Genomic DNA, 18,901 nt, shown 5'->3' with positions numbered 1-18,901 from the left:
CCACTAGTCCATGAGTTTTTTGAAATTGACGAGTTGTATATTTTACTCTTCTGAACCTTAGGACATAAAGGTGGTGATTGACCTGAAATTAAAATAAATCAATTTTAAAATCAAATCTAACGCCTAAGTGGCAACGGAATGCTAATCAAATGGTAAAAGTAAAATCTGATGTTCAAATATTCAGAAATTCACAAGGATATACCAGCCCTCACTGAAATTCATCCATAAAACTTCTTCAAATTCGGTAAGGGCTGATCCTTCTAAATACACACAGGGATAGGTGAGCCCAGAGTCCGCTTCTCAGGACCTCAGGCCTCCTTGTCTGCCACTGTACAATCACAGTTACTGTCCTTTCAGGGTGAAACTTTAAAAGGATTTGAATGGAGTTAAAAGTCAAAATCCCATTCAGTCATGTGCTTAATTGGATTCTGTTGTTATTAAGATAAAGGAAATCATGTTTCCTTGTTTTTTTTTTTTCCTGCTTATTGACTTCACTGCAAGCAATAGCGTCCGTAAGTAATAGGGCCTAACTGCAAAACCTATTTCAAAATTCGTGTCTGAATTTTTGTCCATACATTCCATGATTTAGTAGGCATATATGAGATTTTCAAATACGAGTTTTTACTTCCAATTTAAGCTGAATATCACAAATAAAAAGGATAACTTTTGTGTTAACTCTGTTGCTGTCTGTAACTGAATGCATAGATGAAAAGTATTCGTAGGAAATGAGTACTTCTGCTGAAGGGAATGGAGGTGAATTGTATGTTACCAAAGGTGGGTGTCTGGTAGCTCCTCCTGCCTCGGCTGGCCAGGAGCACAGTGGGATGGCTGCTGTTTTCCGAAGTACACCTCCCTTCTTCCCTCTCCCCAACCTCACATCAGGAAAATATTAGCCTGAGCTTTGAAAACGCACAGCTAGATGTGTCCATTAACTTCCCAGGTCTCCTTGGTAATTATTTTTACAGTACATTTTGATTGTATGTGCAGAGATGACATGATATATAAGCTGTTATTTAGTTTGAGTACTTGCATACTGCTTCTCCTACAGTCTCTCTTTATGTTGGTAAGATGTATGTTTTTTTAATTAAGAGGCTCAATACCCTGAGGAGGATCATGCCGAGTTAAGATATTTGTCCTGAAATATTAGAGTAGAGAGAAGTGACCTTTGACTACCCTACAAGTGTGTGTGTTTCTTCTAATCCTCTCTGTCTTCTTAAAACAGCCGCACCTAACCTGAAAGAAATACAAATTGTTCCTCTTACATCTGCATAGAGCCAAATCTCCCTACATGGGGAATGAGGTTCTGCTTCTGTAAGCTTTCTTCTGTGACAAAACAGTTGGCTTTTTTCCTTGAAAGGACACACTCATAGGTTAATGCTTCCAAATCTAGAAGTGTACCGTATTCCCAGAAAAAAAGAAGTTAGCTTTTGATGGAAATGTAACTTAGTTTGTGTTGCTTCATAGGTTATGCCTGCCCTTCCACTTGTTCCCAGTAAGATTCTGACCGCGTACTTGGGGAATGCAAGAGCAACGTAGGGCTGTTGGGCATATTCTTCCCTCTGCCCTACTTAGTTTTGAATTGTTTTGAGTGAGGGACGGGAGCTGCTGAGAGTACTGGGGGAGGTAGAAAAATAAGACATTTTTAGGAAACAGAAATCTGGACTACTGCGTGGGTCTTTGAAGGTATTTTTAACTCTTTCTTGAAACTGTTCGTCTGAAGAAAAACACAATTACTCTTCTTTATTTTTTCAGTTTTTTGAAAGGTAAGGCTGTTTCTTGAATAATGACCTGTGAGTCCACAGGACGCAAAAGTAAGGTCTGCAATTTTTAGTAAAGAAAAAGGATGTGTGTGTGATGTAAGGCTGAATTAATGTGCAAGCCAATATGCTTAAAGTGCAGTGGTACTAAATTAAGACTATCATCTTCAAAGTAGTTGAATTGACAGCACAGTGTAGTAAAAAACATCCTTACTTAAGAGATAGAATGTGTGTGTATAAATATATATATGTATACATTTTCAAACTGAATTGTTTTTCTCTATTGTTTTAGGGTATAAAGCCAGCAAGCTTTGAGAAAGTTACGGATCCTGAAATTAAGGAGATAATTGGGGAGTGTATTTGCAAAAATAAGGAAGAAAGGTTTGTATCACATAATCAAGTTTTGTTTAAATAATGCATATACAGAGACTTTAAAACTGTGTGGGTTCCTGATCTAGCCTCTGGATCTCCTCTGAGCAGGAGAAAATACAGAATAGAAATATAAATGATTATGTACTTTCCTGCTATATAATGTTAAGATAATAGAATAAATTCAATTGCTGTGTCTCTTTCAACTTCAAAGAATAATGTAAAAAAGCAAAGTTGTGGACTTGTTTTCAGCTTTGATGTTAGAAACTGCTCTTCTGTGCTGTTCTCTCCTGGTGTGCTTGTGTATTTCATGACTTTCAGAAATGCAGTTCCTGGGAACCTCAGGTGGCTGTCTAGAGGGAACCTTGTTTTAGAACTCATTAAGTTCGGATACTCAAGGAACACTGAGCAAGGCTGTAATCTCCATTTCTGAGTATGTTTATGGTGTATTAATATTGAAGAAGCTTTGTTAAATAGGAAATCCTTTTTCAGCAGTCCTCAGCAACACTAGAAATACTGCCGCTTTCTGCTAAGAATACAAGTTTGTTATGGCTAAGCGCCAAGAAAACTGTAATGTTTTTGCCTCTAATAGCAATTTATTGTCACAAGTTTCTTGGAATGTGCTGCAGTGTTTGACTATTCTTTATATCCATTGCAGATATGAAATTAAAGATTTATTAAGCCATGCCTTTTTTGCTGAAGATACTGGGGTAAGAGTAGAACTTGCGGAAGAAGACCATGGTAGGAAATCCTCTATTGCCTTAAGACTCTGGGTAGAAGATCCTAAGAAACTGAAAGGAAAACCCAAAGATAATGGAGCCATTGAGTTTACTTTTGATCTGGAGAAGGAAACTCCTGATGATGTTGCACAAGAAATGGTAAAATAAACTTCTCCTGACAAATATATGTATAATTAGTGCATAAATCTCAAAGGACAGCAGGAGCAAGTCTGGTAAAGTAACTTTGGTTTAAAACATTCTAGATAAAGCAGTTTGCATTGATCTTGAGATTGAATGCTAGAAGGAAAAGGGTAAACTGGGAAGACCTAAAAATTGAAAAAGGATGTGGAATCAAATTCATGAAATGCTGTTTCAAAACAGCAAGTCACTTAGGGACCAGAGAGGTCTCTTCTACTGTTACATTTTGAAAACTCTTTTGCTAGTTTATCTTAGCTGTTGATAGCTTCATATTTGTTTGAGGTCTATTGAAATATACTTAATGTGGTTTTGGTTTTTTAATGTCATTGAAACAAAGAGTGAGTAAACTCTTAGTTGAGGATCTGCATTTTCTTGTGCTTGCACATGTGTTCCTATTATTATATCCTAAATCCCAAGGGATCCTATTTATTGACGTTGTCATCAGCACTCCTCTTCTGCTTAGGAAGTAGTCATTTTGATAACATCGCCTTACCTTACTTGGATTCATCACCCAATGTATCCCAAAATTAATGAGAAAATTAGGCTCCTCTGTTGTCCTGTCACTTGTTTGCAGTAGGCCCAATATTTTTTCAGCAATATATTGTTACAGAACTTCATTTCAAAGTTGCTCTACTACAGTTACTATTATATTTTACATCTACATTTAAATATCTATGGAAGTACTTGGAGTTCTGAAGCTTTATAGTTTACCTGGCCTATACTTGTGATATTTTGTTTTACGTGGGAAATAATTCTTGTAGTACAAGTATACTTACAAGGTAACTAACTACTGTGATATCATACCCTTTCCCAAATTACTTTCAAACTTGAATCTGCTGGGGGGACAAGAATGCTTAGATATTTTTTTCTAGCCCAAATGAATTGTGAAACACCAAAGTTATGTTTTTTCATTGGTTCATGTTGCTTTCTGTGCTGTGGTAGTGAAAAATGGAGATCTCTTAAGTACAGGAAATTATTTATCATTACTGATGGGTTTGTAATAGTCAGCCATTCCAGCTTGTCCAAATGGCAAAAACTTGAAACTTGCTGCTGGGTTTGCAACCTAACGTGTTTCACAGCCAGTTGTATGATAAAATAGCATGTCTTCATTAAATGTTGATCATTCTTTAAGCAGAGATGTAGGAGTAGGAGTTGTTTAGAAACTTGCTGCTATGCCAGATTTTTATTTCATTCCTGTTAAGCTTTGCAAAGAAGAATCTATTGTTCCCCTCAGTTAATGCTGTACAAGGCTCTCTGAACCGGTGTAGTTCTTCTGTACAGTAACTCACATCCGTTGTTAGCGTTTGTGGATTCTCTGTTCAGGAACATCAGTATGATCTGAGGACGTTGGCAGTGGAAAATACCACATCCGTTTGAAACTGTATTTTAAGCTCCTTTGTGCCTATTTAATTTTAAACATCAAAAAAACTAAGCTGCAAAACCATCTTGTTTGGGTAAGAACAAAAAGGAAAACTTCTAGATTTCCTTCACATAGATAAATCTGTAGAATATGCATCTTTCAGAAGATGCAGGTTTTAACATACAGTTCTCTGGCAGCTCATTATTAGACCAACAAAATGTAGGAGTTTGACTAAGAAGTTCATGCAAAGAGCATAAAGACAGATTTTCCACATTATCTTTTGAGGAGTTGAATTGTGAGAAATGCTGCTCCCCTTTTCAGTCAAATGTGAACAGTTGAGTTTAAGCAAAATCTTCTATAAAAGTCAGTCAATACTGACTTTTCCTTAGAAGTTAATTTGAGCCTAAATTCTGTTAGCATATTTTCTTAAATGACTTGCTGTGTTATCAAGCACAGCAATTTGGGGAACTCTGTATGCTAGAAAGGTTAAAGCAATAAATTCTGATTAGAGGTAATGAGGTTTACTCCAATTGCATTGCTGAAATACCATTTTTCAGAGATGCTTCTTTCTTTTGACTACTTTATTAGTCGCTGCAAAACAAAAAAACAACAAACCACCAGCAGTTAAGCTTATCCTCTTCTCATCATTGGACATTAGCTGGCTAATACACCAACCAGCTAGATAGTCAAGTCTTACAAATTACTTATTGTTCTTAAATGCACTAGGGGCAGAAGTTTTAATCCCCCCAAAAACCAAAGAACTCCTCCCCCACCCCCCCAGTAGATAAATAACAACTGATCAAGCTCTTGAATTCCTGTTCTTGTGAGGAATGAATATGTAACTGGTTGGGTTTTTCTTTGAACTAATGCTTTCTGTTGGGAAGTGATTCAAGTAATACACGTGTGTGCTTGTGTTTGCACCACTGTGCACGCGTGATCTTGCTAAGTTTGTGCCTCTTCTATAGATTGACTCGGGATTTTTTCATGAAAATGATCTCAAGATAGTTGCGAAGTCAATACGTGACAGAGTAGCATTAATACTATGGAGAAGAGAGAGAATTTGGCCTAGAATACAGTCAGAGGAACGTCGAGATTCTGAATGCTTGGAGAAGTCGAAGACACCGCATCCACAACAGGTTCAAGTCACGTACCTTTCCCACACCGGTCATCACATCCTGTCCGAGTCGGAGGAGCCCGAGGCAGACCAGCATCCCTTCCAGCAAAACCTGCCCACCAGCGTCACATCTGTTGCATGTAAGTCTCAGGTTTGCTCTGCGTACGCGTGATGATGAATGTCCCAGAATGAAAATCAACAGTCGTGTGAGCTCAGCAGTTGGGACACTACGCAGCTTTTGCGTGTTGGCTCAGAGGCCGCAAGTGGCCCTGACAAATGCAGAACACTTGAAAGAAAAGGTTTCAAGAAAAAACATTGTTTAAAGAGGACTCCTTCTTTAGTGGCAATAAATGCAGAAAAGATAAATGCATTTTTAAATGCAACTGTTGGTGGGATCACTAAGTTTGTGTGAAACAGTTGCAGAACTTGAACAGGCACCAAGGTGATTGCTGTGGCTGGTGGTGTTCATCGTTCACTTTTTCCAAGTGGCCTTTGCAATGTGGAGGTGTTTATCCAAAGCCAGATCTAGCTGCTTGCATTTTGTGCATTACTCTTGATGGCTTATATGACAGTTTTGTGTGTCTATGCAATGACCTACAGCAGGGAAAAAATGCTCTCTAAATGTTATGTGATGTACTCAAAACTCCTCCTCTCTATGGGAAATAAATGTGATTTGCTCATACATGTTAACAACATCAAACCTTGTGAACTGATGATGTTTATTGGTCTCTTAAGTCATGATGCAGTTGATTTCTCTCTCTGTCCAGGCTCCCTGTTTTATCCTGAGCTTGTGGACCTGAATTGAGGAAGTAGCTTGGTCTGTGTTATGGAGAGTCAGAGTAGGCAGTTGCTTGCATTCCTCCAGGCACTGGTGGCCACAAGCCAGTGATCTACCGACTCTTTATGTTCAGGTGGTGTTGATTTGAAAATAATAATCACTGGGCTATTTCAAAACAGGTGGATTTATGTCTCCTGTTATAAATCCAAGCACTGGTTTTGGTCTGTCTCTGAATAAGGAACTACCTGGCCTCGCTGAGCTTGTGTTTCTTCTGAGCATCAGACTTGTCTCTGCAAACAGCAAGGCATGAGGAAGTAGTGGTTTTAATTGCCTAAAATAACTCAGCCTCATCTGTCCCCTAAAATCAGTCTTTTTTAGGAAGCCAGGCTCTGCCACTGAAATCTTTATTTATACCTTTAAACATCTTGAAGGAAGTATTGCCAGATGATTTTAGATTACAATATTTGAATTTTTGTCAGAGTTCTTTTCTAGCCATTTTTTCAGATTAAAATCTGATGTACATATTTTGCTACTAAACTATTATCATGATGGTTTTGTTTTACTGATCCAGACTATTATGTAAGCGTATTTAAATTCAAGGTACTTTAGCAAAGAGACAGCTGCTGCTTTAATGCAGGTATTGTATAAATTGCCATACAAAGGCTTGCTTCGAATGCTAAAATAACCAAGCACGCCATAAAGAAAATAAATCTTTACCAGATGCGAGAAATGCAATATTTGCATAATTCTCAAGGATATTGGGGCATTTACAAAGCTTTTCCTCAAGTCAAATTGGTATCATTTCATTTCTTTTAGGTAATGTACTTACTTTTTACTAATCCTTTCAGGAACGCCGTGATTATGATTCTATGTTTCTGATGGTACAATGACACTGTGCTTCCCACAGTTCTGTTGGTTGTGAATTGGTGATAATTTGTACTAAATATAAATTCCCTTCTTTATTCACTACTCCTCAACTTTTAATATTTGGTATTGTTTGACAATTCAATATCAGATGTCTTCAACACTTAGTGCCTAAAAGCTCTCTAAATTACTTTTCTACCAATTACAAATTACAATCTGAGATCAAATGTAAAAATGTAAGTTAATAACGTAAAGTGTAATGCACGTTGTTCTATAAAGCCTAAATGATTCACAGCTTTTACAATAATTAATCCTATACTGCCATAGTTTTCATTCCTTTGAGGTCCTGAATAATCATTTGTAATAAAATTAAAGTGTATATGCTGCAGAAAGCCCTGCCGCCTTGTAGTGGAAAGATGATTTAAACATATCTGTAACTTAAGCCTTTTTTGGTAACTATGTAACCATTCTGAGTTTTAAATTTCTGTTACAACCTCTTTGCCTTTGGGATGCTTGCAGCTACCTTCTCAATTGTCTTTTGTTATTTTTCTTATGAAAAAAAAATAGTAGCTTATACTCAAGAAGTACAGAGCACCTGCACTTCACAGTCTTCAAACACCATGCAAAAATATTTTTAAACCCACGATGCTCAGTGGTACAGTTAGAAGATTTATTTTTCTACATTAGAAGATACCATGCTTACCCAATGTCAAGTTGTGCGATTCTGCAGATTAGCTGGGCTAACACTTGGCAACAGAAACACTGGTGGAGCTCTGAACTGTCCTCCTAAATCACCACAAACCTGAGCTGAGCTAGCTGTTTCATTTCATTCTCTGATTTTTTTTTATGTACAGGTGGCTAAAAGCTTTCCACTTACAAATGACAAAATCAGGATGCATTTTGGTTATAATTCCTCTAGCATCTGTTGTACTGCTGCATAGCCTGCTTACAGTGAGTGCTGCCCTAATGCGGGGCCTCACATTATATAGGCTTGCTTAAATAATGCTGCTTTACCTTCTGTCACATACATCAGTCAAAAAATCCATAACGCCTTTTCCTGTGACTTCTTCACAGTATGTTTTCCTCAAATCCAACTGAATTATTTTGTTACCTATTCCTCATCTTGAGGTATTGTTGCATACTCAAGTTGGTGGTTATTGGAGGAGCTAATACAAAGTATATAAAGGATTGTGTATTTTTCAATGCTGCTAATCAAAAAGATGTTAAAATCAGTGCCTCTCTGGAAGAACTGACTCCAGGATGCCACGATCTGCTGCGAACATGACAATTAGGGATTTCTGTCCTTTCATCCTACGAAACCCATCAAAGTCTGCAATTTTTGCTATCAACCGTATACTCTTTAAAGGAAATATCAGTGTGCCTAAAATATCATTGTGCACAGAAATCCATGGGGATTACTCTTGGTTTTTGGCTTAGAAGGAGCAGTACGTGCCCTTTGTAGAAAATAACAATTGTGTTGTATAATTTATTTATAGAATGGAAAGGGCTAAGGTAGTAAAAATGCAAATTACATAAACGAATGTTGACCTTGCTCTGAAATCATTACTTGAACACTTTGAGTTGCTGAGCTCGAAATAAAAGAATACAATTCTTCTTTCAGCTGATAGCACGTTTGACAGTGGTCAGGGGTCCACTGTTTATTCAGACTCGCAGAGCAGCCAGCAAAGCGTCATCTACTCATCTCTGCCCGACGCCGTGCCGCCTGCCATCCAGCGGGTGTACAGCCCGCCCCTCAGCGAGAGCCAGCCGCTGCCCCACAGCCTTCCGCAGCTGGGGCACTACCAGCAGCCCTCAGCAGTAAGTCTAAAGCTTCTCGAAGCTGTGCTGTAGCCTAGGTCATGCTTAACGACTGCTTTATGCTGTTTTCAGTAGGTGTAGACTCCAGGGCTTGCTTTATATAATTCTCGCTTGTCTCTGCCGGTGTTGACTTGCTTAGTACATATGTCTCTAGTTGATCTGAAATGTGCATTGAGTGGATAGTGTACTTCTAGTTCATCGTGCCATTCTTAAGACGTGCTTCACTGGCAGCTGTCTTTTTAATTTTTTCCTAATTGAAGAGCTTCTCATCAGTCTGTTTTCACTGAGCTACAGTAACAGTGTAGCTGTTGTTACAGCTTTTAAATTATTGGTTTTAAGCTCATGCATAAACTTGAGAACTTTTGTTTGTTTTCATTTACTGTCAATATAGCCACACATTATTGCTCCTTCACTTGTTCAAGATCTTCCTGGGTATGATGTTTCCCCCCATTGTGACAAAGGTCAAACATCCGTTCACTGCCTTTCTGGCTCTGGATTTAATATTGCACAGAGACGGCGAAGTACTTCCGTTATTGAGGCTCCAAAATCAAGAACTGGTAGCCCAGTCAGGCTTTCACGCTGTTGTGACCTTGACCAAAAGCATTTAATTGAACTACTGGTGCAAGAACAAACACATGCGAGCGAACATAAATCTTCAGGTGATCCCAGCGAGAGGCACAGCGCGGTGTTCCCTTTAGAAGCTGCAGCCGCCCCATGTTCCTGCTGCAGCCCGCGCTTGCTGCACGTGGTAGGTGATGCTCCGTGTGCTTTTCGTCGCCACAGTGACTCGGTTGTGAGTTTGACTCCGGATGCAATGTCCTGTCCCCAGGAGTTAAGGGAAGGGAGCTCTGACCTGCAGAACAGGGAAGGGGAAGCAGGCGCATCACCGCTGATGGCACTGGGGATCTCGGCAAACCCCACTGAGCTGGTGTTTCTCCAGCAGGCTTGTCAGATGTGCCTGGCCTGCTTATTTCAGTCTGGTAAAGACCAAAACACGTCCAAAGTGTTGATGCCTGTTGAATGTGCTCACTCCCTGTGCAGCCGACTCCCAGACAAGTCAGTGTCTCAACCTCTTCCCCAAACCAGCGGGCCGTGTGGCAGAAGTTTAGACCTGCCTTTGTTACATGAATCTTTACAATACATAATTAGCCAGAAGACCAGTTCTTCTCCCATGAGATCTGCAAGGGTTGCAGAAAATATTCTGCCTTTTGAATCCTGTGATTATGGAGAAGCCAACATGCCTGGACTGTTCCAGCCCTGTCATGAAGCTTGCACTGGCAAAACACTGCTGGCAGAGAAGAGCAATTGGGTGACTGCAGCCACCCCGAGCAGCGGAAGCAGCCTACCCAGTAAAAATGACAGTAATGATGTGGTAGGTTAATTCTTTCTTTCATGCTGTTTGACTTAAGAGAAGAAAAGTCAAATCCAGGACCAGTGGTTGTTTCCTGCTTGATCCAGATTTACCCAACGTACTTTGGAAGTGCTTCATTTTCCCTGGTTTTACCTTTTGTTTTCCAAAATGCCTGCAAGAAATTGTGAACTGTATTTTGTGAATGCACTGAAACGTGACTCCATGTACCTGAAGGAAAATCCCGTAGCCAGATCCCTTCACTGTGGAAACCACCTTTCCCATGTGCATACTTCTGCCGAGACACATCCTTCCTCGTTTCTTGTTCGCATGAAGCATTAACTTAGCTCTAAATATAACACTCAAAAGGCACATCTTTTAAAGATTTTTTAAATTGTTATTACATTATGCCACGCAGCATACTGTTTTAGAGCAGATTCGTTCTTTCCATTGGTAGGTCTCTAGTTTGGACATAAATGCATTATTTTTTTCTTTATTGAAGATTTGGAAGAGTAATAGCTTTTATTCACGAGCAAAAATCTGACTCGAAGCTTTCCATAATTGTATGATTTTTGCAAGAAAGATGAATTATCTTTGTATTTTTCCTGGGAGATTATTTACCGAGACAACACCAGCTCAGAACTGGAGCTGTAGTAGCTTTTTTATTTCAGGCTTATGAACATCAGTCTGACAAACTGTTCAGCTTCAACATATTTACTTCCTCTGAGCTGAAGTATCAGAACTGTTACTGGTACAAACCTTATCTAAACTGTTTTTTTTTTTTGTCCTAATTTCCATCATGGTTTTTTTTTGTTTTTTTTTCATTTCTCTATTTATTTTCTTGGCTTCCATCTCAAGGAAATTAACTGTTTCTTTCAAAGATGAAGCTTGTTTATGAAATTACAAAAATCTTTGTGAAGATACTGCTTTCTTCCATTGGTGGCTGCTTGTTGATATATCCTCTGTCACTACGTATATGCTTTCAGTGGTTTTACTGGCTTGCATGCTTGCTTCCAGAGGAAACGCAATGCCATGTGGTTGTCTTATTGGCCTTTGGAATGACAGCTTTTTTTCCACGTTTTTAGATAAATGATCTTTCCATTCCTTGCAGATAACTTTTCACTATGTCTTTTTCCTCCGTTTTGACCTAAGTATTAAGTTGACCATTTGCTGGAATGCATACTCTTAGCAGTTGCAGGGACTCCCTCAGCAGGAAGGCTTCTCTTTTCCCTAACGTTGCCTTCTCCTTGCTGCAGCCTGCCCTGCCCGTGGTTCAGGCTCCGCCTGCAGTGGTTCCCCAGAGACCCCAGCACTACCAGGAGCCAGCGATGACGTTCCCAGTGGTGCAGCCGACCACCGTGGCCTCCATGCAGCTGGGGCAGTCACAGCCGGTGCTGGCCAGCCAGCAGGTGAGGGGCTGCTGCCCAGGGGCTTCACCCTGTGCCTTATCCATGCTCTACTCAAGACAATACCTGTGATAAGTTCGAGTTCTTGAGCGCTTACATTGCTTTCAGTGTAGCATTTTATTGCTGTTTTTTTTTTAATAGGTTTTTTTTAATTTCACTTCATTATTTGGCAACTTGTGCTCAGAATATTTCTAAAAGGTGAGAAAGACTTTGGTGCTGGGATCAGTTGTCTTCAAATACTTGAGACGCTGCTTTTTGATTTGTGCCTTTTAATTGCAATTCAGTAAAAACATCTATCAAATCCCGTTATCTTCTAAGAAAAGAATCTCTCTGAATTGTCTCCAAATAGCAACTCTTAATGCATTTTGGATTATCAAATTCCCCAAAAAGTCCTGTTCCTTAACAGTATTTACACAACGCAGCTTTCAAGCAGGAACAGCTGTGAAGCTGCAATTGCTTCCTTGTACAAAGGTGTTGTCAGCCAGTAAGAAATGTAGCCATGGACCTGTGTAACATGTTGATTTGTGGCTCGCTTTTGTGATCATACCAAAACATTGGCTTCCTTGGGTAGAAACTGTTGATGAGGCTGGGGAATGCCCGCGTGCTTCATTTCTGGCACATACTTTGTCTCTTCATACTTTTCCAGTTACCAAAATGTGTTGCTGTTAATTTTTTTTTTTTAACATGCTCTATTCTTCTGAAAGAATCAGTATAAGAACGATGTAATTTGGTGTCCTTGAAAAATGCCTGCTTATGTGAAATTTTACGATGCATTAGATTTTTTTCTAATGGGCAGTGATGATGCTATGGTTCTTTGTGCCAAAAATCGTACATTTCTCAAGCAAACTGAGGACCTTTCTGATTGCAGTGATCTTCCCCGTGGCCTCTGGAGCTTTATGCTGACAGATCAAAACATGTTGTTCCCCTGGCAAATGCAGTTTTGGGATAGGATATTTTCCAAATTTGATTTCTTCTATATATTCTTCCTTCCCAGCATTACTGTTTCTTGAAATAATTCCATCCCCATTAGTAAATAGATACAGTGACTGCTCTGTCTTTGTTTTCTAGTGAGTTGGGGTGCATAGTTCCCTTTCTCTGTTTGTGCCCATATGTGCACTTCCTTTGGACACTGACTGAAGATGCATCATGTGATGTTAGCTCTGGGTCAGAATTCGTGCCTGCGACCATTAGTTTTATTAAATGGAATCACCCTAAGGGTAAATCTGGGTGGAGTCCCAGATCAAGGCTAGATTTATACAGCTTTTTATTCTTAAATTTCTCAAGATAGTTCAAATGAGCGGAGAAATGTGAAGAGAACACATCCAGTTTGCAGCTTTTATTACAGTTTGAAATGTAAGAACACCTGAGTCCATCTCACAGTACTGTGGGAGATGTAGCTCAGTGACTGTTCAGCTTTTGATAACTGGCATTTACCAATTTTAGGAACTCTTAAATGCTTGTGTCACTCTGGGTTCCCTTTAGGAAAACCTACGTTGCATGCAGAGTGTTCTTTCTACTCTCAGCAGCAAAAAGCTGCAGGTTTTGGTAGGAGGACAGTAGGGCATCTCAGCCCTAGTGTGCGAAGTCAGGGTGATAAATTCATCTCTATAAAAGAGTGAAATGTATTGATCTTTTGTGAATATACACTGATGACTCAGATGGAGGAGATCAATATTGCATCTCCTCAGTATTTTATATTTTTCAGTTTGGGTATCTGTCCACTTATAACATTAAGGTTAAAGAGAGCCAAAATTAGTGCAATTCATTTGGATTTTTTCCACTTACTAAATTTCATCCACCTGCGTTTTGTAATCTGAAGATGAAGGCTCAGGAAGTTACCTTAGTTCCATGAGCACAGTTCTTCTGCCTTCAGCACAGTGTCCCCTGGATTGCAGGCGGGTCAAGCAGCCCCTGTCAGTGTACTCGATTCCCAGTTAGCTGCTGGCAGCCTGTCTGAGCTGCAGATTAACCCAGCTGCAGATGCCCAGATACCTGAGCTGGCTTTGTGCTGGTGAGATTTATCAGCCCAAGCATACACTGTGTGGAGGTGTGAGAGGAATGCTCCACTGGGACTGGGAAATATTGCAGGAGATGAGCTGGTGCTGTGCAGCGCTGGTCAGTGCCATCTCCAGCATTGCTTGTGGCATTCAGAGCATTCAGCCTCAGACACAACATGCCAGTAGCCAAATACTCTTTTGTTCACTGACCCCAGTGTTGGAAACTTAGCAATTGTGGCTGAGTTTTAGCCGCTTAGGGGCGGGTGGCATCTGGCTCCCTTGATACATCTTGTACAGTTCTACTGTATTAATATTTCTAAAAATTCTGTTTGATGAGTCCTGCTGCTGAGAAAGTGCAGAGCAAAAAATTGCGCTACTGACTTCCAGTGGAAGTGGCGAAAATGAAAGATAAATCTGCTTGGCTATTCATTTTGAAGTTACCTTTGAACACCAGGCATGGTATTAGACTGTATGTTCTGCAGAGCTTGGGCTGATTAATGCATCCTGGGGTCCCAAGTATGTCCAGAGCCAGCTTGGTGCCTCAGTGCCATGCTCCTGAAACAAGATTTTTTCTTTTTTTTTTTTTTTTTGTATTTTCAATGTTAACAAAAGTGATGAAGGAGATATCAGTACCACAGAAAATGTGAAACTTTTTTACTAATTATTTTCAGCTTTAATGCAGCTTTTTTTCCTGCTCTGCTATATAAAATCTGGCAGGCCAGTGGAACGCCATTCCCCACGTAATGGTAAAATTGTCTTTTTGGCTGCCACATTGTTCCTGCAGCACCTCACACATAACCAGGATCTAGCTGGAGCTTTTATGATAATTACTGTTTTGTTCACATCTCAGATAATGGGTTGTATATTTCAGCACCTGATGCATGACATAGGCAGCTCTTAAATGCCAAGATTAACGGGGTGTAATCTGCATAGTGGGACTCTTTGAAGCCAGTAGGTGGGGATTTTACAAGGCCAACCAGAACAATCTCTGGGATTTAAAGATTGAGTCATTAAAAATAACCTTTCCAAAATAGTTAGAGCTTGTCTTTTCAGGTAAGGTATCTTATGTTTAAATGTGTTTTAAACACAGACTCTTGTACAGTGTTTAAATTAGGAGCACCCTTCCCTTCTATAAAGCATTTTTACTGAGTGATGTCTCTGTTCTGACCGTGCAGCTATAACTAAAAAGAGAAATGCGTGGCTGTGCCCAGTGATCTGATTCATTCATAATATACATGTTATGACCTTTTTTGTTCTTTTTTTTTTTTTTCCTTCTTTCCTGGCAGCAACCCATATCACAGCAAACTTCTCTGCAGCAGGTTCTTGCCAGCCAGCCAGTTTGCCCCATCCAGCCTGCACCTCATCTCCTGCCCCAGTACCAGCCCCAGACCTCTCAGGTGGCAGCCAGTAGTACACCACTGAAACCCCTTCAGATTTCAACTGTGCCACAGCTTCCGCCAGTCGCCCCTTCCCAGGTAATATCTCTTGAAAACTGTGTGAATACATTGTTTGAGTAAAGCTTTCCAGCTAATAATTAATATGATTTGCAGGCTTTATTTTTTTGTGTGTGTCTATTTTAAATGCATGCAATTCAGCCAGTAGGAATACAGCATTCCCCTAATCCCTTTATTTTTCTTTATTATTTGTTTTTATTTGGAGACTCAAAAATATCCTTTGTGAATAATCCTGCGCCATGCCTGGATGATGCAAAATTTACAATACAAAATTGCAATAATTGCATTTTTTTTTTTGCACCTTCCTCCACGGCGTACTCTTCCCCATTCCTGGCTTTTGAGCATGAGAAGTTGCCCATTTTTTGTTTTTGAGCTCTTGGCTTCCCTTCCTATCTCCCTCCCAGCTCTGTTCCCAGGTTCAGTGCCAGAGATGGACACTTCCTAGTGGCCTGGAATGGTTTGCTGGTGTGTTTGCTAGTGGCAGCCATTGTGATGTGGAGCAGCTTACCCCAAGGGAAAGAAGCAAGCTGCTTCCATGATAACGGGGTAGTTATCATGGTCTGCCCTGTCACTGGGAGGTTTTCATTTTGGAAACCATTTTAAAGCATTTCCCTTGCTGCTTGTGTTGCAGACAGACTTTATGAAGGCAAGGATTTTTAATCATCGTGTTGTATTTTGCATGGAAGGGTGTAGTATTTTGTCTGGTCTGATTCCATTTAACTTCTGTTAAAATGGAAGCCAATTTTTTGTTACTTAGGATGTTGCTTGAAGGCTCCAACCTATCATGAGAAATAGTTTTAAACTCCCAAAAATATCCCCCTAAAATGAAATTTTAATTTTTTTTTTTCACCTAATGGTTTAATAATTAAGTTTTTATTACTGTTTGTAAACCTCTGGAAATAAATGGAAGTGATTAACAAACAGACATAATTATCATGGCACAGGTGATCTTTACGTACTTATATGGCAAATGAAGCTGCTTTGTACCAGCAATGAAAGCTCTTGCAATTTATGTGATATTATATTTTTTTCAGATTCCTCAGTTTCCTGTCATTCCTGCAATTACTCCTCTGGCAGGACTTGACAACCTTCCTCCAAACCTCTCTGACATACCTGCTGCAAACGTGCCCCCCATACCTGCTCCTTCTCAGTATTTTGCTCCAGCTGTGATTTTACCAAGCCTCCCCATGAACCCCACTTTGCCCATGGCACCAAACTCCCCTGCCCTCCCCATGCAGGCAGTGAACCTTCCTCATACAACTGTGGCTTCTCTGGTCTTGCCCTGCCAAACAATAGTGCCAAATATGTCGGCTGCTACAATACCATTGCTCGCTGTGGCTCCGCCGGGAGTGCCAGCGCTGCCGCCGCACCACGCGGTGTCCCAGCTGCCCCAGCAGCAGATGTACCCGACCACCTTCCAGCAGATAATCCAGAGCGAAGCGCCCTCTCCCCATCACACGCAGAGCACGCAAGCCGTTTCCCAGCCGCAGCAGCCTCCACCTCCTCAGTCGCTTCAGCCAAGCGTAATTCATCCTTCAGAACAGACGTTGTCTGCCCCTGGGGCCGGTAACCAGGTAATCCAATCCGTCCGGCGCTGGGCTGTGTCGGTGCTAGGCTGTAGGGTGGTTGTTGAACATTCCGGGGGCTCATTCCACTCTAAAGGCAACTGGGAGATTGGATTCCTGCATTAAGATGTTTTGTTAACGCTTTGTCCTTGGTTCTGGAGGTGATTGCTAGAGCTGAACTCTTGTGAAACGCTGAGGTCTTTATGGGGGGGCAGATGAATATTGTGGGTGTAAGGACTGAGAAGCGGGCAGAGAAGTGCCCACTTCTGAGTTCCATCTTCCCTCTCTCATCTCAGCTACAACAGAGTGGCAGGGAAGCATGAGCTGTCGTTCTCCTGGGGCAGAAGGAGTGACTAAGCCCCGGCAGTAGCTGCATGGCGCTGCTGATGCTCGTGGCTTTCTGCCGGAATGCTCCCGGTGCAGAGACGTTATATACAGATGGCAAAGTACGGATGAGCTGGCAGAAGCGAGTGAACTGAGGGTTGTTTTGACATAGAACTGCTTTAAAAGTTTGCTTTGTAAAGCCAAGAGAAATGACCGTTTGATAACAACTCCAGAAAACTCCACGCAAGAGGTTTATCAGATGAGAACAAACACAAGCTGCAGAGCCTTTCTCCCCCTTAGAGGAAATGAAGCATAACATGAAGCTTCTGATGTTAGCGCTGCTTACAGGGGAGCTGATTCAGGACTTGTTAAGAGTCTGTAAACACTTCCATTGCCACATCTGCGATATGACAACATGAAATGCAGCCTGACCCAAGCAGGCGAGAGCAGTAAATCTGTTAATAATGGTGTTCTTGAAAATTTCTGTTCTACTGCATCACTTTGCTGTAACGTACTGATTAAAATCCATAACATCCCGTTTCAACCTGCCATATCATGACATCTCCCAAGTACCACATCATTTTTAAATTTGTCTTCAGCCACATATTTGGTGCAGAAATATTGTTTGTGGAAACATAGGCAATGTGGAGCCCAAGGCAGCTCCCACTGAGCTCATTAGCCACAGCTTTTCCAATGACTTTAGGAAGAACTGAACCGGGCATGGCAAACACCAAAACCAAACAGCCAGTATTCCCAGAGTGCTGACACAGTCATTATTGACCAAATACATACAAACAAGACTTTGTTATACTTCTTAGGATTTAAAAAAATAGTAACAAAAAAAATGGACAAGAACACAGAACGACGTATTTTTGAATACCCCCATCTTTTAAAATGCTTTGAATAGAGCAGTATTTCTGAAAACAAAGTACTCAGGTAAATCATACTTGGAGACATTTTGTGAATTATTTTAGTTACATAAAGATGAAAAATAATTGTCCCTGTTCTTCTGCTCCATGCATAACTGCTCCAAAACTGCAGTTACTGTGCTAACAACCTCCACTTAGGCGGTCTTGTTGCAAGGCACACTGCATCTTTATTTTTATCCACTTAAAACCTGGAATAGTAATGTGAGCTCCTATCTATGTTTTGCACAGAGCATGCGGTAATGAAATTGTGTGCCCTAGTTCTCATCTGAGTCTTGATTGATTTATTTTATTATCCAGCCTTCTAAATCTCTAGGTGATGATAGATACTTCACAAACAAGTAAAAATTATGCAGTTTTACCTACTACTACTAAAAAGCTTTTTTTCTTCCCTATTTTTTCTTCACTTTTTCCTCTTCCTACAAGCTCGATCCCCTTGGAAAAATACATGATGTACCTAAAAGGAGAATGTTCTGTTCTTAAATATACAACTGAAAGAACTGTTATGCAGAATATCAACATAGTCTCTAAGGTAGTTGGCATCTAGTCGTATCGGTCCAGTTCCCACAAAGCGCTTACGCACACAAGTTATTTGAATGCATTGAAGAAATCCACTGAGACAAATGAAACTTCCTCTGTGCGAAGTTACACAAGGAAGTGTTTGCAGGGTCGGGACCTCAGTGTTTAGTGTGCCAAGACTGAAATTCAGTCTGAAATGTTTAAGTGGAAGACAATGTGTTTTGCAAGACACGGGCAGATATTCAGTACAAAAAGAGTTAATCACCTAGCCTCTGTCAGCTAATTGTGTATATATAACAGAATTTTAAAAGTGCTGATTTAAATGATGGGTAGAGTATATATTTCTCTGCGTGGATGTTGTGGTATTGGAAACAGCAAAGTGGAC

At 40.4% G+C, this 18,901-nt stretch overlaps 1 protein-coding gene across 12 annotated transcripts in view; it reads left to right on the top strand.

Moving 5' to 3' along the window:
• Positions 1–18,901, top strand: part of WNK2 (WNK lysine deficient protein kinase 2) — a 108,379-nt gene that overhangs the window by 50,158 nt on the left and 39,320 nt on the right. For all 12 annotated transcript variants that reach the window (XR_002442478.1, XM_021409381.1, XM_021409379.1 and 9 more), the window contains exons 5-11: positions 2,050–2,138; positions 2,785–3,004; positions 5,369–5,657; positions 8,781–8,977; positions 11,582–11,734; positions 15,015–15,203; positions 16,217–16,756. Coding sequence is in view for 11 of the 12 variants with exons in the window: in XM_021409381.1 (XP_021265056.1) it covers positions 2,050–2,138; positions 2,785–3,004; positions 5,369–5,657; positions 8,781–8,977; positions 11,582–11,734; positions 15,015–15,203; positions 16,217–16,756 (1,677 nt within the window). In the remaining variant the exon portion in view is untranslated. The remainder of the gene's footprint in view (positions 1–2,049; positions 2,139–2,784; positions 3,005–5,368; positions 5,658–8,780; positions 8,978–11,581; positions 11,735–15,014; positions 15,204–16,216; positions 16,757–18,901) is intronic.

This window comes from Numida meleagris, chromosome 11 (assembly GCF_002078875.1).
Source record: "Numida meleagris isolate 19003 breed g44 Domestic line chromosome 11, NumMel1.0, whole genome shotgun sequence".
In the NCBI taxonomy this organism is placed as follows: Eukaryota; Metazoa; Chordata; class Aves; order Galliformes; family Numididae; genus Numida; species Numida meleagris.
This window is presented reverse-complemented; position numbering and strand designations above follow the sequence as displayed.